At 36.8% G+C, this 24503-nt stretch overlaps 2 protein-coding genes across 2 annotated transcripts in view; one reads left to right on the top strand and one right to left on the bottom strand.

Annotated features, from left to right (window-relative positions):
• Positions 1–5232, bottom strand: part of LOC115214971 (serine palmitoyltransferase 1) — a 59855-nt gene extending 54623 nt beyond the window's left edge. Inside the window, exon 1 of the mRNA XM_029784068.2 lies at positions 4459–5232. Coding sequence (XP_029639928.1) covers positions 4459–4521 — 63 coding nt within the window. The 5' untranslated portion in view covers positions 4522–5232. The remainder of the gene's footprint in view (positions 1–4458) is intronic.
• LOC115214970 (threonylcarbamoyladenosine tRNA methylthiotransferase-like) overlaps positions 4300–24503 on the top strand; it is a 28430-nt gene continuing 8226 nt past the window's right edge. The window contains 10 exon segments of the mRNA XM_029784067.2: positions 4300–4445; positions 7520–7702; positions 9358–9459; positions 12053–12216; positions 12352–12418; positions 14734–14854; positions 16631–16734; positions 22274–22330; positions 22333–22439; positions 24306–24451. Of these exon segments, the coding sequence (XP_029639927.1) occupies positions 7525–7702; positions 9358–9459; positions 12053–12216; positions 12352–12418; positions 14734–14854; positions 16631–16734; positions 22274–22330; positions 22333–22439; positions 24306–24451 (1046 nt within the window). The 5' untranslated portion in view covers positions 4300–4445; positions 7520–7524.

The raw sequence follows: 24503 nt of genomic DNA, 5'->3' as shown, positions 1-24503 counted from the left end.
AAAGTTTCATTCAAAAACATGTATTTAATTGGGATTTTCAGAAAGTTATGAAGAAACAAGTTCCTGGGGGGAAGAGCAGACGACAATTTGTAGTCAGCCCAAACTGTATTTGCATCAATGGCAATGATCTTGACACGCTTTTATCATAAACAAAAGATTGAGTAGATAGGTTGGTGAGAGTCCAAAGGCTGTCGTTCATTCATACACATGTAACAGATATTATTCCTAATAAACACAGTGTTGCAAAATTTAAACTTCCTTGTGCTCTACACAGGCGACCACCATTTTTCGGTTTTTCTACTCCTACACTCACTTAAGTCACATTTTAAAATATTCTGGTATCAATCCAAAGAATTTTTACATATTGTTTTTATTCAGTTTTATTGGATCTTATTAATTTCTTCCAACCATTTGAAGCATTTCAAATTTTCACCTGATTGTTTTCAAAAATTGTAATGGACTTTTACATGCCGATTTATTATTTTTATTTTTATTTTCTATTTGTAAGGCCTAAAATACATGACGTGAAGCTCATGGGACTCAAGGGTGTTGCCTTTAGCCGTCCCTGCAAATCACGATCGTAAATCCAAGAAAAAATTTTTTAAGTCGGGCTTTAGTCGATACCACCGACCCGTGTACATGACTGGTACTTTATTTTATCGCGTCCAGACAGATGAAAAGCAAACTTGACTTTGGCAAGATTTGAACTCAGAACGTAAAGAGTCGAAAGAAATATCGTAAGACATTTTGTCGACGCTCTAACGATTCTGCCAGCTAGACACCCGAATTCACAATAAATTTTCTTAACAAATGAACGAGTCAAAATAATCTCTCTTCTCTTTAAAGTATAAAATACGTAATTGTATAAAACAGTTATGTTAAATCAGCAGAAAATTACAAAAGTAACTCAAGGACCGAAAGTTTCGTGTATAGCATTATCAAACGATTTGATTTGATAAGTGCCATGAATGAAACTCTCGGTCATGACTCACTTTTGTAACTTTCGACTGATTAAAAATAGGTGTAGGCGTGGCTATGAGATAAGATTCCTAGTTCAGTCCCACTGCGTGGCACCTTGAGCAATTGTCTTCTACTATAAGTCTTGAGTCGACCAAAGCTTTGTGAGTGGCTTTGGTAGACGGTAACTGAAAGAAACCCATCGTGTATATGTGTGTTTGTCTCCCACCGCCGCCTCACAACCGATGTTGGTGTGTTTATGTCTCCGTAACTCAACGGTTTGACAAAAGAAGCCGACAGAATAAGAACCAGGCTTAAAAAAAGAATAAGTACTGGGGTCGATTTCAAGGCGGTACCCCAGCATGGTCGTGGTCTCATGACTGGAACAGGTAAAAGATAAAATGTATTCGTGTATCGAGTTCTATTTCTCTTCTGTTCTACCTAACCTAATTGTATAAAAATCTACCTTTACCAAGTATATAATACCTACCCTTTCGGCATAGACAGAGACTTTGTCTTTTGTGTATGAAAAATAAAGGAAATACACAGTGCAGAGTGATGTGTCCATCCCAAATATATAACTTTGATAACATAGACAAGGTTTTAGCTCTTATTGGCCCAGGCTGTCAAATAACACCATCAGGAGAAGTCTTTTTAAGTTCATATCACTGAGGTAGAGAGTTGTTCTTTGCCGGGGTACACCCATGTGTCGGTGCTATTTCTTTGATTTCTTTTGGGACCAATTGAGGTTATAACAACAACAAAAAAAAGCTGTGTCGATTTTTTAAGGAAATGTATGATACTGAGCACTGGATTTGGGTGACTTTTGTATTGATAGCGCTGGCATTGTTCGTGCAGAGTTGGAATATTTTCCAGATGGTGTTATTAAATTAGACATGGCCTGGGCCAACTTCGGCCGAAACTTATCTAAGTAATCTAAGTATGTAGCGCTCAGGAGGGCGTTGGAGAGAATAAAGTTTGAGCATTTTGCAGTGATCTCTATAATCAAGGCTTGTCATGCCTCATGTCATTTCATAATTTATCTTTTATATCTAGCGGAATAACTTGTCTTGTCACCTGTTCAACAATAGTCTTGTCACCTGTCCTAATTTAATTATGCATTTTATACGATTATACATCTAATACTTGAAAACACAATAACTGAAGGAAATTCAAATACATTGCTGTTTGTACAGTATTTTGGTTTCCGTTGAATTTTACTAATTTCCAGCCATTGGGTTACGGCTATGCTGGAGCACCGCTCTGTTCAGTTAGTCGAACAAATCAATAGGTGCTTATTCTATCGGTTACTTTTGCTGAACCGCTATTAAGGAGATATATACAAACACCAATTGTCAAATGTTGGGAACACATAAATATGACAGGCTCCTACAGTTTGTGTCAACCAAATTCATTCGCAAGCAATTAGTTTGCTTAGGGATTTAGCAGAAAATCAGTAAACGATCAAAATAGAGACATGCACACTTCCTCGATTATACATCGCGCTGGGGAAAAAAAAAAACTTGTTGCCCTTTTAAAATGTTTGCGATCCTTTCAAACACTTCTGTTGGTATTTAATATTACTGACCTTTAAAGGATTGAAGGGCAAAGAAACAAAAAAAAATAAAAACAAAAAACAGAACAGCCCCACCCGCCTCTTAAGCATATTTTTAGGATAGGTCTTTGCTGCGCTACACTTAATATTTAATGGAATTTAGTTATTTGAAACCATAGTACATATCTAAGGAAATTAAATAAATAAATAAAAAGTTTATGTAATATCTCGACAATGCCCTGTTAAATACTCAGAAATGATAGTGCAAATGATAGCATGGTATTTTGTAGGATATCCTAACTTCTGTGACTGTTAAAGACATTTGCAAATACCAAATGAAACATTAATACCACGAATTTCTCCACAAAGCAATCACGTATTACTAGATTCCACCTGCGATAAAATTAAAAGATGCACACACACGCACACACAATTATATATACACGCAAACATATACATGCATACACAGATATACACACACGCGCGCAAGTTTAGGCACGCACTCATACACACGCATATATAAACGCGCACACATACACACATGTATATACACGCAACATACAAACATATATACACGTACACATCCTTGTATACAAGCGTGCGTGCATGAGTGTTAGTAATCATATCTAATTAATATTTATAGCACTTAGATCTCCGTTTGATAGAAGCTAAAGTAGTCATAGCAACAAGTTGCTAAGATCCAATTAGCAGCAGCGAGACCTAGCGACTCCCGCTTAGAAACCCATGCAAGTCGTACATTGGAATGTAAGCTACTAGCAGGCATCCAAGACCGTCCCGTTCATTATGTTACATGTAAATTAGACTGGTTAACAATTGAGGGCATATCATGTCACTGTACAGTAATAATGTCAAATAAAACTTCTCCATTAAAACATTTATATAACGCGATCGCCTAAAAAAAATGAGCGAATTATTAAAAATTGCTCTCTAATAGAAAGCGACTTTAAATGTTTTACAGAAAACTTGTTTTGTAGAATAACATTTGAAGTTGTAAAAAGAAAGTTGATGAGTGAAGCATAGTTAAAAAAAAAAGGAATGCAAGACGAAATTTGTTTTGTATATAAAATGAAATTTCATTATCTATTCATGATATATAAAATTAAAATGTCATGATATATATATATATTTATATAAAATTCATTATATATATATAAAATTCATTATATATAAAATTCATTATATATATATTCATTATATATAAAATTCATTATATATATATAAAATTCATTATATATATAATTCATTATATATATATATATATATATATATATATATATATAGTGTTTGTGGATACATGTGTGCATATACATACACACGTGTGTGCATATGTGTATATACATGTGTGTGTGTATATGTGTATATACATGTGTGTGTGTATATATATATATATATATATATATATATATGTATAAGCATATATATGTGTGTGTGTGTATTATAAAATGAGGTTTTACTCTTTTGCTCAATCCTTAAAAAGTGTAACTATTGATTGAATAAGCAACATAAAGGGAAAATAAAGTACAGATAGCCTTGGACTAGCTAAGTTCCACATCCTGGTTTCGATTCTTAGTTCGAGCCATTTCACATCCTTTACATAATACCTTTCAAAGAGACATCAAACTTATTACATCAGTGGGTTTTAAATTTTTAAAAAAATATTAAAAAAAAGGTAAATCTCAAACATCAACGCAACGTAAGACTAGTTATGAAATCAATCAGAAAAATGGCCAATTTATCCAACAAGTTATTTCTTTTATAAAAGGGTTCAGTTCTTGCGAGAACACCGATAAACTCTTTATTGTTGAAAACCATAAATGGCTTTTTTAGTTATGTCGAATATATACTTCTACACGTAACTAATTGTGCTGTGAGAAAGAAGAACAAAAAATATATAATTTCCAGGTATTTTAAGGTAAGATACTTACAAAAATGTAGTTTTGTACTTCCATAACTTCGTCAGTCACTGACATATCCTGTGCTGTTTGCATCGCGCCCTATCTACTCTGGTAACACTTCTACACTTTGTATAGGCGACTGATTATCGCACACAAGTATTCATGCGGCAATCAATACCACAGCTTGAAGCATTCAGCCACTTTTTCGTACACCGGCCTTTTTAACTACATATGTTTTAACTTATATGTGTTTTTTTTCACATTAAATCTAGAAGAATTTATACTTGGATATATATATCTTTTCGTTTTGCATTAAATGTTGATACATTTTTACCTGGATGTATATATAGGCGGTATATATGTGTGTGGTGGGGTATCATTCGCCTGAACTGCTGCTTTTTGATATAAAATCTTGCTCCTCATTTAAACTGAACCGGAAACACGAGCATAAAGCTAAACTTACACACTTCATAAAAACTTTCTATTTAGTTACATGCGGAGGAGGGCAGTTTGTATAATCGGTTTTTGCCTCTCTTTGGCCTTCGGATAAATTGTGTGAGGTTAGTTCATTTAATGTTCAATCTGAATTGCTACAGATTTGTCAAATTGATTTGTACGTTAAGGACATCCAGTAGAATACAACTAAGAACTTAGGCTAAAATTTTTGTGCGGAATGTGTGTGATTGAAGCAGAGTAGTGCAATTGCAGGGGGAAAGCGTGCAGAGAACGGTATACCGACTCTGCAAGTAGTGACACGGAATGGATACATCTGGTGAATGAAAGCTTGTCTCGGGGTAGCGTTTTCTTGGTTGTGATATAGAATATATATGCATATATATATATATGTGTGTGTGTTAGGTGATTACACCAGTTATGTGAGCCTTGTTTTAGTATAATGGAGGAAATATTTTGCGGGTCCCCAAAAGAGAAAGGTTAAGACTACATCAGCTTTCCTTAGAAAATATGAAGTTGACATGACAAACTATCGAAGAAGGATCCAAAATATATTGTGAGGGACGCAGTTTGGGTTAAATACTGTTCAGGGGGAAATGGAATGGACTGTGCGAATTTGTTTACGTAAGACACGTGTCTTTATTTTGATGAAGCAGTCAGTATCTCTCGTCTGAAGAAGTAAAGCTAAAAGGGTTGTAAATTGAAGACTTTCTTCAACAACTGATAGTACAGCTTGACTATCAGGTTTATGTAAAAGAATTAACCTCACACATCCCGTGATAGTTCAACACAGTATCAACATTTCCTTTCGGTAACATTCAGTATTAACTGATAACGTGTATTCTTACAGTGCGACCAATGTAATTTACAACCACCTAAATGTGTCCGAAGTTGGGTGCCACTAACCAACTCCTCTTCTCCGAAGTTGGGTGTCACTTGCCAACTCCTTTTTACTTCTCCAACAATGTTTTGCAAAGCAAACTCTTCTTTCTTTAAATGGTGTCTGATAACTGACACTTTTCGGAAACCCGATCTATTCTGTTTGGCTCACACTTTTTGGAATTTTAAAACTAAGTGAAAATTTTCAAATTTGGGATATTTATGTAATTTTTCACGCTGAATTTAATGTTGTTATTCACTTGTTCCAGAATTTTTTTTTTTTAAATTTTACAGAGGTTTAAAGTTTGATTATTTTTACATCAGTACACCAAATTTAAAATCAATTAGAATAAATAAATTGAGAAGTGTGAACCAAGCAGAAACGATCCTAGAAATTTATTGTAGGTTATAATCTTTCTTGGAGGGATGTTTTCTCCTGGAAATATTCAAATATCAATTATAGGTACTGGAGCTCTCCACAATAAGTTACATGAGTTCAACATCCTAACCACAAGAATATGTGTCTTCACCTGGTGATTAGCAGAGCGGAAATAAGATTGTGATGTTTATAATGTCATAAGGATATTACCAATATAAATGATTTGAATAGGTTACAAATGGGAAAAAAAAACATCAGCTCATAGATTCATATCACTTGGTCCTTAAATTGATTCTGCCATTTGATAATTAATTGTATGCCAAAGGAAACCTGTGTTCCCTCACATCATGTAACTTAGAATTCTTCAAAGTTTATTTTCAGCAGTCTATCATACCGATTACAATAATCTATATACTAGTAACATAAAATTCTTTTTTTTTTCTTTTCTTCTCCAGTTCTTGTGGTTATAATCAATGTTATAAATTCTTTCAAATCTCAGTATAGGGTGGGCTTTGCTTGCCATTGCTATTATATTGAACACCAGACTATATCAGATGTTGTTTTACCTCTTTAAAACACACTACCAAACTTAAATGACAACTATTGCTCCTGGACCAGAAAAGGAGCCTCTGCATGGTCGGTCATCTTGTTTCAAATAGCAAGCAAATTCCTTCAAATCATAATCTACCATCTTAACATCAGAAGGACACATCTGACAACAACGTTGTCCCAGGTATAAAAGAAACAGATTGGATTGTCACAGCTGGAAGATTTTTGATTATAGATCTACTTGAACTGGGTTGACCTTGGGCTAAACAACAACAAGTACCATTCCAATTTTAGGCATTTTTCATATGTCCTATTTCTAATCTGCAGTGTCTTAGAAAAATTCTCTTAAGAATTATGATTCATTTATGCAAAAATATACATATTGTTTCAGTGTTTAATCTTTTTCAAGCAGCTGCAACCACCAAGATACTTCTCACCATGTCACACCAGGAATCCCTGTTTCCCCCATTCCTCATCGTTTAGCGTCCACTTTCCATGCTACCATGGGTTAGACGGTTCAACTGGGGTCTGGGAAGCCAGAAGGCTGCACCAGGCCCAGTCTGATCTGGCAATGTTTCTATGGCTGGATGCCCTTCTTAACGCCAAAGGTCTTCAAATTCATGTTGTATGTCTCTGTCAGTAATATCAATGTGGTTGAGTGGTTTTCATCATCTACTAGAAATCTCCAAAATGTAACATCTGATATTAGTATTTAATACAACAGCAGTGACCAGCAAAGCCTACCTTGTGTTGAACAACAATAGCAGAGATGGGTGTAATGTGTCCCTAAATCAAATCTCAGATTAATTACTAATTGCTTCTGGATTTTAGATTTTATGACAATGTCACCTGCAAAGTGGGAATCTGACATCGCTGATATTGAAGACATTGTTAATGCAGAAGAACCTGTTACTGATAGGAACAATGTCGCTCGAAGAATGGTAATGCCTCGAGTTCGCAAGCGGAAAAAGGTTGTGGAAGCTGCTCCAATACAAGCTGATAGTGTGATACCAGGTATGGTCATAGTATTTTTTTTTCCATTTCCTATTTTCCTTATCTTAGTACTGTTCAGCCAGCCAGTTTTTCTCTGCCTGCTATTCCTAGGAGGGTTGTGTTGGCAGAGTCTTCTGGCACCTTCTTCATTGGGTTCTATCAGAAGCAACTTTCAGCATGACCAACTGACACTGAATATCATCCAACATTCCCATTCTTGATCTATCCTTAGGTCTCCTGCCAGTTGGCTCAGCTTGAAGAATCCTTCTTGCCACCTTTTCTTACAGCATTCAAACCACATGTCCTTACTACCAGAACTGTAACCTGTGGCTTGATGTGGAGAGATTTCTTGATTCCAAGCTATATACCCTATAAAGTAACATTATTCAAGAGCAGTGATTCTCAACTGGGGGTCCATATAAGATTTTGTTGTTAAGATTTATCTGCAATAAATTGGTTACGCTTCTACCATATGCAAAATATTTTAACAATTTTTTAAATACAATTCTTAATAATATTTAACTCTTATAAAATGATGATGAAAAATGTATGATATTTTTAAACAGTGAATGGTTATGTGGATTCATCTGAGTAAAACAGAAATCAAAGGGGTCCATAGGTAAAAAATGGTTGAGAAGCATGTTCTAGAGATTCTTCAGAAGAACCTTAATTCAGCTACTTGTATTAACAAATCATTCTATGTTCAGGTGTTTTCCTTTTAATTTAATGTTTAACAAAACAAGGTAACTCCTTGGCTTGAGAAAGTAAACAGTCCACCTCAATAGGACAGGTCCATAAAGCCAAAGCTTTTCTGGATTTTCAAGTGTTGAGGCTGAGAGTACAAGACTCCTACTGAATGGCATGCCAGTCTATCATAGAGTCATCCCCTTGGGTGCCATTGATACTGATTTTCAACCGAGTGTACTAGAGTGACTTGAACTGGTTGACTAATTCCTATGGCTAATTTTTACTTGTTTCCAAGTATTATTCTTTGTTCCAGTGGTTCTCACATTTTAAGCTGTTAAGCTGCAGGATATATAATTTCTGTTTACATGATATCCATGTGGTGACAGAGACAAACATACCCACACAGCAGACCTCCATAGAGTTTCTTTATAAAATTTCACTCATAAAGCATTGAATCAATCTGAGGCTTTAATAGAAAACACTTGCCCAAGGTGTCACACAGTGGGATCAAACCTGAAACTCTGCGATTTTGAGACAAGCTCTTTTTTACCACAGAGTCATTCCTGTACTCCCCTCCTATTTGAACTAGAAACCTTTCCTACTTTATTCAATGCTATCATCATCAGTTTATTCCTGCTTTCCATACTGACATACTGATAACCTAACAGTCCATTTGTACTGTTAGACAGGTTATCACAGTCCAGTCAATTTTTTTTTCAGAGGTATTGCCCTCCTAGGTGTGCTAAAGGGACCACATCTTGGTCATGTATTTTATTTTAGCAATAAAATTAGAACAAGTTCAACATATTATTCCTTACATTTTTGGTAATTTATATTAGAATACCCAAAAGAATCACAGACATTGAATTATTTTTTTAGTTTCCATTAATGATTTGTACCCAAATCTGAAATGTGTTGTCTTTCCATTATTTAGAAATGGTGTGATTCAAAGCTGTTTGTCATCTTATTTTTATATTTCATTTATGCAGGAACCCAGAATATTTATTTGAAGACTTGGGGCTGTTCACATAACAATTCTGATGGAGAATACATGGCTGGGCAACTTGCAAACTTTGGTTATACTATAACTGGTTGGTTGGAACTTCACTTTTTGTCTCCTTTTTACATTTGGTCTTTTATTGAGAAATTTTATATTATATTATATCCTTCTACCATTACCACTGTATTTGTGTGTGATACATATATATGTGTGTGTGTGTGTGTGAGAGAGAGAGTGTTGTTATGGCGATGGCTCTGGTTAGAATGTTGGGCTCACAATCATGAGATAGTGAGTTTGATTCCTGGACTGGGCTGTGTTTTGTTCTTGAGCAAGACTCTTCACATTGCTCTAATTCACTCAGCTGTAGAAATGAGTTGCAACATCACTGATGCCAAGCTGTATTGGCCTTTGCCTTTCCCTTGGATAACATCAGTGGCATGGAGAGGTGAAGCTGGTATGCATGGGTGACTGCTGGTCTCCTATAAACAACCTTGCCCAGACTTGTGCCTTGGAGGGGAACTTTCTAGGTGTAATCCCATGGTCATTCATGACCAAAGGGGGTCTTTACCCTTTTTTACTTACATACACACACACACATACACAATACAATTCAGTAGAATCTAGACACATCAACATGTAATGTGGGACACCAGAAATAGTGAGGTACAATAATATACAGTTCACAGTAAGGTAAAACAACCATGAAATTATCAGGTTATCTTATATGTATGGATGGATTCATGCATGCATGTAAGCAAGTGCAGGCATAGCTGTGTGGTTGAGAAACTTTCTTCCCAACCATGTAATCTCAGGTTCAGTCCCACTGCATGGCACCTTGGGGAAGTGTCTTGTATAGTCCTGCGCCAACCAAAGCTTTGTGGGTGGAAGTGATTTGTGGAAACTCAAAGAAGCTCATCATATATGTATTTGCGTATGCTTGTGTGTACTCTTGTCCAAACATCACAAGAAGGTTGTAAGTGAATGTTTCCGTCAAACAAGTGATGTTGTTTGTTTCCAACCTTCCATGAAAACCATGTCTGGTAATGGGCAAATATTACCTTGTTTAGAAAGCATAAAAAATTGGGTGCTAAATGATGATGATTAGGATATATGAATGTATAAACAAGAATGTATACTTTCCATGTTCATATTTGAACTTTTTGCGTTTCAATAATTTTTCCCTGATTTTACTCATTCACAAATTTGATGGACATACAGCGGTACGTAAGCCAACTCAAGAAATCTCTAGTGAGACTTTTTAGATTGATGTACCTGAAGAGACCTAGAACGGGTCGAAACATGTGTTGTACCCAATAAAGTCTATTACACATTCCATCTCCTATTTCATTAATACTGTTACCCCAACCACCACTATAAAGTTCCTGCAGTAAATCTACAGATAACAACAGGTAATCGAAACTGTGCCAGTGCTTTACTCATCATCCATCTATACATTTTGTACAATTTCTCCATTATATATATAGGGAGAGGCATGCATAGCTGTGTGGTAAGAAGCTTGCTCCCCAACCACTTGGTTCTGGGTTCAGTCCCACTGCATGGCACTTTGGGCAGCTGTTTTTTTTCTATAGCCTTGGGCCAACCAAAGTCTTGTGAATGGATTTGGTAGACAGAAACTAAAAGAAGCCCATCATATATTTATATGTGTGTGTGTGTTTGTTTGTCCCCCCCCCTCACCATCACTTGACAGCTGGTGTTGATGTGTTTATGTCCCTGTAATTTAGCACTTCAGCAGAGACCAATAGAATAAGTCCTGGGGTCAATTTCTTCGACTAAAACCCCTCAAGGCAGTACTTCTGCATGGCCACAGTCAAATGACTGAAACAAGTAAAAGAATATATATATATATATATATTTGGGTCAGACAGACAGTATTCATTGAGGTAGATTTTTTACAACCAGATGCAGTAGATACATGGTTTGAATCTGTAGGCGAGCCTGTTCTCTTCTATCTGAAACTTGTGCTTATATAAATACTTCATATAATTCATATTTAAAGTCTCTACCACTAATGATGCTCTGTGCATGAGTATGCATATATGTATATGTACACACATACATACCTATATATGTGTGTGTGTGTATATATATATCATCATCATCATCATCATTTAACGTCCGCTTTCCATGCTGGCATGGGTTGGACGGTTCAACTGGGGTCTGGGAAGCCAGAAGGCTGCACCAGGCCCAGTCTGATCTGGCAGTGTTTCTACAGCTGGATGCCCTTCCTAACGCCAACCACTCCGTGAGTGTAGTGGGTGCTTTTTTACGTGCCACCAGCACAGGTGCCAGACTAGGCTGGCAAACGGCCACGATCGGATGGTGCTTTTTACGTGCCACCGGCACGGGAACCAGACACATATATATATATATATATAATAATAATAAATATTAGGGAATAAATCCAAATTTACAGGGAAAAATCAGATTTAGGATTAAATCCAATTTTATAGTAAAATATTATATAATATAATTCGAGACAAAACCACTATTTTGCAAAACAAACAAGGAAAGACTTAATCAATACATAAAAATTTTTAATATAAAGAAATAAATATATATACACACAGTGTGTTGTCTACACAAACATACATCTATTTATATAAATATGTTCTGCTATACTTTTTAAAAGTGTAACGTATTTCTTCATCTGTTCATTTTTCAAGATTCTAAGGAGAAGGCAGATTTGTGGATACTAAACAGCTGTACAGTGAAAAGTCCTGCTGAAGATCACTTCCGTAATGAAATCAATAAAGCTAAATCTTCAGGAAAACATCTTGTGGTAGCCGGATGTGTGCCACAGGGACAGCCCAAATCAGAATATCTTTCTGTAAGTTACTCTCAATCACCACATCTCTCTCTCTCTCTCTCTCTCTCTCTCAATGTGTGTGTGTGTGTTTTCCCGAAGCTTCTACAATTAGACTTTCTGAAAATTAATTAATCAAATTTTTTTTTCTATTGTTAGGGAATAAGTGTATTGGGTGTACAACAAATCGATCGTGTGGTTGAAGTTGTTGAAGAAACTCTAAAAGGTAACTACACTGGTTTTACTTAGATTTTTTCCCCCCAGTTCCTTATTAATAACTCAAAATGTCATTTATATACAGATAAAAAAAAATTTACTTTAACCCTTTCGTTACCAACCCGGCTGAAACTGGCTCTGTGCACTAACGTCTTATTTTCATAAGTTTTGAATTAAAATCTTCCACCAAACCTTAGTCTCAATTTATGTTCCTAACACTAGCTGAATGATAACTAAGTTATTTTACTAAATTCTTTGTTATATTTAAAGTAATTGAAAGAAACATAGAGCACCTCAAAATAAATACAGTAATGACAGGGTTAACTCTTTAGCATTCAGATTAATTGATCAAATGTAATGCTTATTTATCCACATTTTTAAAAATTAATCATATATTATCTCATAGCCTTGTGAGATGATGTGATTGTTTATTTTTAGAATGATATTGTAGGGTAGGTGTGAGAGGCTGGATCTGACCAGTTTCAACATAAAATTAATAGAATATACAGACCAGATATGGCCAGTTTAAATGCTAATGGATTAATGCAAGTCACTAAAGCTGTTCAAAACTAGATAGATTGCTTTGCCATAAGTTTTGTATGTCACTATTCTGAGTTCCTATGATGGAAATTCACATTGCTTGGGACACATACTGTAAATCCGCGAGTATAGTCTGCCCTTGAGTATAATATGCAGGAGATTTTTAGGGGGCTGTACCTCTGAAAAACCTAAACCTCGTGTATAATACGCACCCCTTCTCTAACTTGAGTCAAGGAGGTCTATATAACGTCCTTGGTTTGTAAAAATGTATACGGTAACATCCCTTATTATTATTATTATTATTGTATATATAACATAATGCAAACATGTAGCTTTTTGTGCATTTTGTTGGCAGAAAATAAAGAAATAACAGTAATAACGTTTAATAAATATTGCTTACTGCAAGTTATGGATGATTCTTTTATGATTTCATTGCTTTCAGGCTTAGCTTAAGGTATTTTCGCGCCCGACATCACAAAATGCGTCTGAATAAACATTGCTGGACAGCAAATAGAGACTCGGACATTGCTTAGAAAATAATTTTCATTTTAAACCTCATATATAGTACGCACTAGGGATTTTGACCTTTAAATTTTGGGGGAAAAAATGCGGATTATACTCGAGGATTTGCAGTACACACGATGGACCTCAATAGATTCTCCAGATAGCTCCTTTTCTCCTGGCTATGTAGAGGGAAAAGAAACCATAGAAGATCTAAACTGAGATTTAAAGATACTGCAGAAAGGAATATGAAGTGGGAAGGAATTGATTATAATAAATGACAAACTCAAGCAAAAGACCAACCAGTTTGGAGGGAGTTCATCAAGTCATGCCACAATCATAGTCGCAACAATTGACTGCATGACATTCTAAGTTCAAGTGCCATTAAAGTTAGCTTTATCTTTTAATCCCTCTTGACTCACCAAAATAGATGTGATAATCTTGCATTATTTAATCAGCTAGATAGTGAATTTTCAGAATTGGTAGAGCATTGGACCAAATGATTTGTGGTATTTATTTATGTCACTTTATAGTTTGATTTTTATCAATAAAATAAAGTATCAATCAGCTAAATCATCAACATTTAATGTTCACTTTTCTATGCTTGCATGGATCAAACAGAATTTGTTGAGGCAGATAGAAACCAAGCCAAAACAGATTGGAGCCTGGTGCAGTTTACCATCTCCAGCCAAACTCTCTAACCCATGCCAGCATGCAAAACAGATGTTAGATGATGATGATGGATGTCCTTTCTATTACCAATTTTTATTGATTTCTAAATAAGTAAATAATTAATTTCTTAATAAGTAAATAATTAATTTCTTAATATGTAGACATAAATTTTGTTATACATGAGTTCGCCACTGTGAATATCAATAGGTCTCAAAGTTTGTGTATGGATATACTAGATGGTGAACCCGGTAGTTCCCAGGGTAAAGATGTTCTATTGAAATGCCTTCTTACTCTGATATAAGAAAGCAATTTCCGGGAGCCGTATTATAGATTTTTTCAACAAACTAAGTATGTCACAAGGTTTTCAGACATGAGTTCTACTCACGTATCAAGTTTCATCAAAATCAATGAAACAATCTAGGATTAGCTAACAATGCCACAAACACACCAATTTTCCACATATGTAGTTGATGGAGATGGGAGGTGCATAATCTCACATTTTTTTTTCTCTTTATACATTTTGTCCCTTGGTTGGAGCCAAGCTTGGACACTGCCATTAACCGGAATGTTCTTGGAAAAAATTTTAATTATTTCTTTTTCATTTTTGACCAGGTCATACGGTACGATTGTTTGGTCAAAAAAAGCAAGCTGGTAAAAAAACTGGAGGTGCTTCACTGGCGTTACCAAAAATTAGAAAGAATCCTTTGATAGAAATAATTGCTATCAACACTGGGTAGGTACACCAATTAAAAATGACAATATTGTGGTCAGCATTTAAAAACACATTTGCATGTTTAAATGTCAGTTGAGCTGTTGCTAATCATTCTTTAGACTATCAAGATTAATGCAATTTTATATTTCTGAAATAAGTTTATATTATGTACTAGTGTCTCGGAGTGGTTGGTGTTAAGAAGGGCATCCAACTGTAGAAAACCATGCCAAATCAGACTGGATCCTGGCACAGCCTTCAAGTGTGCCAGCTTAGTCAAACCATTCAACCCATGCCAGCATGGACAACAGATGTTAAATGATGATGATTAGTCAGAGTGGTGTCCTCATCTTGGTTATTGTTTTCACTTCTTCGGGTGTCTTGTCATTCTCCTTAATTCTTTGCCTGGACTTGAACTCAAAACATAGAAGAGGTGTAAATATAGAAAACTTTTTCATGTCTGAAGTTGAAAAAGTCTATCATCATCATCAACAACATCATCATTTAACATCCATTTTCCATTCTGGCATGGGTTGAATGGTTTGACAGGAACAGGCAAGTCAGAAGATTACACCAAGCTCTGTGCCTGTTTTGCTATGGTTTCTATGACTGCACTGCATTAACCAGTGTCTTTATCCACTATGCTATGCCCATAGACAGTGACAGGGGGAATTTTTAAGGCTTATAAACCTCCATCGATGTCTTAAGTCAGCTCTATACATACATATTAAGATTAAGTCTTGTGAATCTATCCACCTACCAACCCTCTCCAATCCCTGGTCCACCCTACTGTAACTTGGGTGTACAATCCCTGATTCCCCACCAACTCTGTCACACTTTTCACCATCTTTTTCTCCTCTCTCTCTTCTCCATCTAAAGAAACCACGGAACCACTCTGCCCCATGTCTTCTTGGATCTACCACTTCCACAGTTTCTTCCCACAATTAGATATCGGCATTTTTTTATGCAGCTACATACATTTTCAAAAGTAATACAAGGTTATTGAAGATATTAGCCATGTAAAAAGCACCCAGTTCACTCTGTAAAGAGGTTGGTATTAGGAAAGGCATCCAGTCATAGAAACCATAGCAAAACAGGCACAGAGCTTGGTGTAGTCTTCTGACTTGTCTGTTCCTGTCAAACCATTCAACCCATGCCAGAATGGAAAATGGATGTTAAATGATGATGTTGTTGATGATGATGATAGACTGTTTCAACTTCAGACATGAAAAAGTTTTCTATATTTACACCTCTTCTATGTTTTGGTGAGTTTGACATGCTTGTCAGCAGATGTTTTTTTCCAGGACATGCACATGTACTAGGCTGGATTTGAACCAGAAACCTTTAAATATAAGCTAAGGGTAATAACATTTTTATACACTAGGCCACTGATAAGTTTCCATTGTCACTGTGAAGTGGTTGGCACCAGGAAGGGCATCTAGCTGTTGAAAGCATGCCAAAGCTCACACACTTGAGCTTGACACAGCCCCTTGGTTCATTAGCCCATGTCAAACCATTGAGCCCATGCAAATAGGGGAAAGGGATGTTTGTTGTTTTTGGTGGTGGTGGTGGTGGTGGTGGTGGAGGAGGAGGAGTCCAGCCTGGTACCAGGTACCAACCACACCTGCACCTATATTAGGAGCAGGCTTGGCTCAACACTTTTTATACAAATATCAGGATTTATAGAACTACTCAAGTAATTTGTGTGTGTGAAAAAAAATACACTTGCTTAAAAAAAACATATTGAATGTTTAGTAAACTTTGCTTAAAGGTATTTCATTTTTGTTCTTTTCTGTTTAGTTGTCTCAACCAATGCACCTACTGTAAAACTAAGCATGCTCGTGGGGAATTAGGTAGTTACCCGCCAGACGACATAGTGCAACGAGCCGTGCAATCTTTTGAAGGTAAACTAATATATATTTTCTATTTCTTCCTTGCAAGAGTACACCAAAAACTCATCATTTAATGTCCACTTTCCATGCTAGCATGTTACATGTACAAAAAAGTTGGACGATTTGACTGAGGACTGGCGAACCAGATGGCTGCACCAAGCTCCAATCTGATCTGGCAGAGTTTCTACAGCTGGATGCCCTTCCTAATGCCAACCACTTTGAGAGTGTAGTGGGTGCTTTTATGTGCCACCAGCACGAGGGCCAGTCAGGCAGTACTAGCAACGGCCATGCTCAAATGGTGTTTTTTATGTGCCACCTGCACAGGAGCCAGTCCAGTGGCACTGGCAACGACCTCGCTCAAATGTTTTTTTCACGTGCCACCGGCACAAGTGCCAGTACTAATTCTAATTCCTATAAACATCATAAACATAACAATTGGATATTGAAAGGAAAATACTGACCTTTTTTTAGAGAATAATTTTATATTATCTGGCTTTTTTTCATCATCATCATTGTCTTTAACATCCATTTTTCTGTGTTTACATGGGTCAGATGGAATTAATTGAGACGGATTTTCTACAGCCTGATGTCCCTCCTGTCTCCAGCCCAAATATTACCAAGTAATATTTTCTCATATTCAAACTTGTTTCCATGAAAGACTGGGAGCTTATGACACTGCCTGTACGACAGTGGCACTTGTTTACAATTATCATAAGGTAGCAAAAGCACACACACACATACACATTTACATATAATCATAAGCACAAACAAAAAATGCCTCACTTACACAGACACACACACACATGCAAACACACACACACACACACATCATTCAGCCTCTCAGCCCCACATCCTGGTTGGCATTAGGAAGGACATCGAGCTGTAGAAACCATGTCAAAGCAGATGTAGAACTTGGCATGGCCCTCTGGCTCATCTCTCCCTGTTGAACCTTCCAACCCATACCAGTTGGGAAGCAAACTTCTGAACAACTCAGCCATGCTTGGTTGATAAAGAGAAAACTTACTCCATCGGAAGCAACACGGAGGATAGCTTTGGAAATTAGAGGAGAAAGAAGGAGAGTAGAGTGGAGTGACAACAAAGAAAACTGTAGGACCTGTAAGAAACTGAGATACTGAAAGCACACAGAGACGTGACTGGTCAGCAGTCATTGATTTGGTTAATCAGGGTTGTACAAAAAGATGTTATCATCCAAATTGTCAAGAAGGCCGAGGGTGTCTTGGCATCACTCAGCAAGACTTTTGTTAGCCGCTCTCCAGCCATCTATTTAAAACTGTATACAGCTATGGTACGACCACACTTGGAATTCGCATCATCAGTTTGGAATCCCTATCTTGCTCAGAACATTGACCTCCTGGAATCTGTCCAGAGACGTGCAACCAAACGCATACCCTCCATCAGACACCTACCATATTCTGAGCGCCTTGTTTCCCTGGGCATGGATTCACTGAAGCTCCGGCGTCTGGCGACGGACTTGGTAAACACCCACAAGGTTATCAACCACCTCTCCAACAACAACACTGAACACCTTTTTGATCTCCATGTGTCTAACACACGTGGACATGCCTACAAAGTCAGAAAACAGCACAGCTCCCATGACTTTCGGAAACATTTTTTCACGCTCAGGGTTGCTGAAGCGTGGAATAAACTGCCTGCATCAGTTGTTGACTGCCATGACACTGCATCCTTTAAGGCCCTCATGCTTCCCGAAATCCGTCGAAACTACACCTGATTATATATACACTTTAGATGAGTTGTAGTGCACCTGAGCACTGTACACAATTATTATTATTATTATTATTATTATTATAACCAGAATTTCAGTACCACTGCCAGCTACTGTAAAGGTCAGACCAAAGAAGAAGCCTCTGTGTGGTTCTACAATTCTATATTTCTGAGATAAGGGATTTATATTATGTACACTGTTTAAATTTGTCAGAGTGGTGTCCTCATCCTAATTGTTGCTTTCACTATGTTTTACAAGACACCTGAGTAAGGCTGGAGCATGCAACAGTTAAAACATAGTGAAAGCAACAATCAAGACGAGGACACCAACTTGACTAGTGTAAACAGTATACATAACGCTATGTGGTTGTTTGACATTCTAGAAATAGCAGTCAAAATCTCCCCTCAAATTACATCCTTCTGTCTGAAATAGGAAGAAAACAATGGACAGTAGTCTCTGGTATACAAAGAAGAAAAACAGGATGATCATGACTGGAACACCTTTGATCATAGATGTACTCAGCCTGGCCTGGCTTGGAGTTAAACATCATCTCCAAAGATAAATTAATAAGACGGAAAATTACAAAATATTTATTTCACTGAAGTTCCCTCTAGTTTTCCTTTGACTTCAAATTGCTGTAGTCACCCTCTCAGTTTGAAAGAGGTTCAAAGTCTATTTTAGGATACATTTTGGTATGGGTGAAACAATGAGATGAAGTTTAGTACCAAGACATAAAACCATAAGTATCTTCTACTATAGCCCCAGGCCAACCAAAACCTTCTGAGTGGATTTGACAGGCAGAAACTGAACACCCATTGTGTATAGCGTGTGTATGTTTATATCCTTCTTTTTATGGACTAACTACGAGAAAGGTGAATAAAAAAAACGTAATCAAAAGTTAAATAATTGATTAGTTAGTTGGATAGATATTTAACCAACTAGCAGTATCGCCCGGCGTTGCTTGGGTTTGTTTCGACTCCTTAGAATTGGAATTTTTGAAAAGTAAAAATTTTGCATGATGTAGCTTGTTATTCTCTTTAAGTGAACATTTTTCTGGTTGAAATACACCAAAAAATGGTGACACAGCAGTCAAAAAATCGTAGAAAATAGGGATTTTCAAAGAAAAAAAGCACCTTTTTGATGTGAATAATTTTTGGTGTTAACATGGCCCGATTTGAATTTTTTCTTCTATGGAAGGAAGAGCAAGCCTTCTTCTATCATACTCTCGATTTTGGTCAACTTGCGCCGCAGGGTCTCAGAGGAGATAGTGTTAGTTGAAGACTACCAAACCTGCCATACACAGATAACTTCAGCTTTATATATATAGAGATTAACTAATAAGAGAGCAGTGGAATTGAGCCAGTCTGTGTGTTATTCATATCAGCGTAATGACTCTCCCCAGACACAACATTATCAAAAGGTATCTTTCTTGACAAAGTAGGTTTGTTACAAGCTGAAACTGGAATGAATAGTAATGTATGGTGACATGCATAAATATGTACTCAGGTATAGATGTGAGGCTAAGGAGTTTGCTTCTGAATCACATGGTTCTGGGTTCAGTCTACTGCATAGCACCTTGGATAAATATCTTCTACTACAGCCCCAGGCCAACCAAAACCTGAGTGGATTTGGCAGGCAGAAACTGAACACCCATTGTGTATAGTGTGTGTGTGTTTATATATATATAATAATAATATTAGAGAGTATATCCAAACTTACTGGGAAAAATTAGATTTAGGATTAAATCAAATTTCACAGTATGAATATAAATTAAATTAGAGATAAAACCACTATTAGGCAACTCAAACAGTGATAGACATAAACCAATACATAAAAAACAAAAAATAAATATAATTAATTAATATAATATATTCAGCTTTAAAAAAAAAATTAGAAGTTTAAAGATTTAAAATTTAAAATTTTAATAATTTAAATTTTAAATTTTATATGTTATATATATATATAATATATTATATTAATTATATTTATTTTTTATTTTTTATGTTTTGGTTTATGCCTATCACTGTTTGAGTGGTTTTATCTCTAATTTAATTTATATATATATATATATATATGTGTGTGTGTGTGTGTGTGTATCCTTCTTTTGACATTATGTGATAGTTGTAAATGAATATCACTTAATGTAATTTAAGTAGAGTTATTTATTTCCAATATCCTGCTTAAACATGTTTGGGCATGAGGAAAGACTACTTTGCTCAGAAATAGGTGAGAGTTGGTAACAAGAAGGGCATCTGGTTACAGAAAATCTGCCCCAATAAACTTTTTCCAGCCATGCAAGAATGGAAAAGTGTGGACGTTAAAATGATGATTATGTTGACAATTAAAGCTGTCGAAATAAATCCCATATGAAAACAATTTATTGAAACATATCATGCTTGTTCCAATCACTTTTGATTATCTGTTATATAATCTTGTTATTATCAAGTATTATAGAGTAATGGTTCTTAATATCTTTATAAACCATGAACAAAAAACAATAATATTATGTTTATAAATACCTCTGGTTACTTGAGCAACATCAAAAGCAAATAGCTAACCATATTTCCTTATTAGTCAAATACATGGAAGCTCTTCTTTTTTTCTCCGTTTTTTTTTTTTTTCAGAGTATTTAAAAAGGTGTATTAAGATCAAATTTGTAGTGGTAAAACAAATGTATCAGTAGATGACTAATATTATTTTCTCATCCTGCCGGTGGCACGTAAAAAGCACCAACCAATCATGGCCATTGCCAGCCTCCCCTTGCACCTGTGCTGGTGGCACGTAAAAAGCACCCACTACACTCACAGATTGGTTGGCGTTAGGAAGGGCATCCAGGTGTAGAAACACTGCCAGATCAGACTGGAGCCTGGTGCAGCCTCCTGGCTTCCCAGACCCCAGTTGAACCATCCAACCCATGCTAGCATGGAAAACAGACATTAAACAATGATGATGTACTAAGACTAGCTATAGGTGTTTACTATTGATTGATATCTTCAACAGAAGTATATCATTAAAATAAATACATAGAATTGTCTGCTTATTAGCAGAGAATTGTTTAAAAATGAAACTCTGTTTAGCCATTATCTACATGATGGATGACAGTTATTAGGCTGAAAGTATTATTTATGCTTGCGACATTAAGTTAGACAAATAGCAAAATGAATTCAAAATATTCATAGCAAACCGTAACTCTAAAGTAAGACAAACGTTAGTATGATACGTATAATATTGGGTTGTCTGGAAAGTTCATGCCGATTTGTAGTAGCTTACCTTTTGACTTACTTTAGAACATAGTTGAGTCCAAAAAATAGGATTTGACTACACCTCCATTTAGAGCACAGTTTAAGTTATCTTTTCATGGAAGAAGGTTTATGTTCCTATAAGTATTTATTGACCTTTTTCTTTCCTTTAAAAAATCGGCACGAACTTTCCGGACAACCCAATTCTTCTGGTACTCCATCAGTTACAATAATGAGGGTCCTAGTTGATCCGATCAACAGAACAGCATGCTTATGAAATTAACGTGCAAGTGGCTGAGCGCTCCACAGCCATGCATACCCTTAATGCAGTTCTCAGGGAGATTCAGCATGAAACAATGTGGCAAGGCTTGCCCTTTGAAATACAGGCACTACTTATTTTTGCCAACTGGACTGGAACAACATGAAATAGAGTATCTTGCTCAAGGACACAATGTGCTGCCTGGAATTGAACTGACGGCCTCACAACCGTGAACCAAATATTTTAACCACTAAGCCATGTGCCTTCATTGTTAGTATAATAATTCTATGTTAAATTTTGTTTTTACAGAGGGTGTTGTGGAGATATGGCTTACTTCTGAAGATCTTGGTGCTTATGGCCATGATATTGTGTAACGCTTCCTGAACTTCTCTGGAAACTTGTTGATGTAATACCTGAAGGTTGTATGTTGCGGTTAGGAATGACTAACCCACCTTACATTTTGGAACATTTAGAGGTAATTACTTTAATTAATTTAATTGTTTCACTCATTGGACTGTGGCCATGCTGGGGCACTGCCTTGAAGGGTCCTTAATCAAGCAAACCACCACTAGCACTCATTTTTTAAAAATCTGGTACTCATTCTGTCGGCCTCTTTTGTCAAAGTGCCAAGTTACTGGGATATAAACAAACCAACACCAGATTTTCAAGTGCTGGAGAGGGGAACAAATACACACACACACACATGCCCAATTTCCCCACTCTCCAGCTGTTTTCTTTCCTTATTCCTTTCTGTAGTAAAGTGTAAGCCCAAAACATCAAAGACTCTTCCATTTTTCCTGAACATCAGACTAATACACCTTGTTTGTTGTTTCCTCACTAGTCTTTGTCTTTTGTACAATTTTGAACCATGCATATCCGATCGTGGTCGTTGCCAGCCTCCCCTGGCCTCCGTGCCGGTGGCACGTAAAAAGCACCATCCGATCGTGGCTGTTACCAGCCTCGTCTGGCACCTGTGCAGGTGACACGTAAAAAGCACCCACTACACTCATGTAGTGGTTGGCGTTAGGAAGGACATCCAGCCGTAGAAACATTGCCAGATCAGACTGGGCCTGGTGCAGCCTTCTAGCTTCCCAGACCCCAGTTGAACCGTCCAACCCATGCCAGCATCGAAAGCGGACGCTAAACGATGATGATGATGATACATACGTACGTACATACATTCAGTCATTCATTCATTCTTTAATGTTCATTTTCCATGCTGGCATGGTTGGATGGTTTGACCAGAGCCAGTAAGGCTGCACCAGGCTTCATTGTCTGTTCTGACATGGTTTTTTTATGTGGCACCAACACCAGTACCAATTCTGCTGTGGTGTGTGTATATATATATAACCTTGGCAAGCACAAGTGTGACCATAACCTTGTGGCCTATGCTAGAGGTGTAACCAGACCATTTATGCGTGCCTTTTCTTCATTGAACACTAAACTCTGCTTGCGAAGACCAGTTGAGGCAAGTGAAATCAAAGTCGAAATCAAACTCGATTGCGAAGACCTGTTAAGGCAAGTGAAATCGAAATCAAACTCAGTGACTGGCATCCCTTGATAGTGGAGCACTAAGAGTACCATATGAGTGAGATCATTGCCAGAGCAACAAGCTGGCCTTCATGCCGATGGCACGTTAAAAACACCATTCGAGCGTGATCATTACCTGCGTCACCTTACTAGCACTTGTGCTGGTGGCACGTGAAAAAAACATTCGAGCGAGGTCATTGCCAGTGCCACCGGACTGGCTCCTGTGCCGGTGGCACATAAAAAGCACCATTTGAGTGTGGCCTTTGCCAGTACCACCTAATTGGCCCTCGAGTTGGTGGCACGTAAAAGAACCCACTACACTCTCAGAGTGGTTGGCGTTAGGAAGGGCATCCAGCTGTAGAAACTCTGCCAGATCAGATTGGAGTCTGGTTCGCCAGACCTCAGTCAAATCGTCCAACCCATGCTAGCATGGAAAGCGGACGTTAAACAATGATGATGATGATATATATATATATATATATATATATATATATATATATATATACTACAAGTTTCATCATGGTTTTTGTCTATTAAAATTCACTCACACTGCATTAATTAGTGCAGGGCTATAGTAGAAGACACTTACCAAAGGTGATGTACAATGGAACTGAACTCAAAACCATGCAGATGCAAAGCTAGCTACTTAACCACAAGGTCTACGGTTTCAGTAATTCTGAAATGACATTTTCATATTGACTTTTAATGCCTTTCACACTTTCCGTGTTCAAATTGTTTACTTTGCATATTACAATCTTCTCCACCACAGTTAACAGTATACATGTTAGTTATGTTTTGTTTTTCATTGAAGGAAATGGCTAAGATTTGTAACCACCCACGAGTTTATGCCTTTTTACACGTTCCTGTGCAGTCAGCCTCTGACAGTGTTCTCATGGACATGAAACGAGAATATTGTACTGATGACTTCAGACATGTTGTAGATTTTCTAAAAGAAAAGTAAGCCTTTTTTTTTTGTATGTTTGTGTGTGTGAGTCTCTCTCTCTCTCTC

Source organism: Octopus sinensis, linkage group LG8 (assembly GCF_006345805.1).
Source record: "Octopus sinensis linkage group LG8, ASM634580v1, whole genome shotgun sequence".
Taxonomy (NCBI): domain Eukaryota; kingdom Metazoa; phylum Mollusca; class Cephalopoda; order Octopoda; family Octopodidae; genus Octopus; species Octopus sinensis.
Note: the sequence above shows the minus strand (reverse complement) of the source record. Positions and strands in the feature narration are given on the sequence as shown.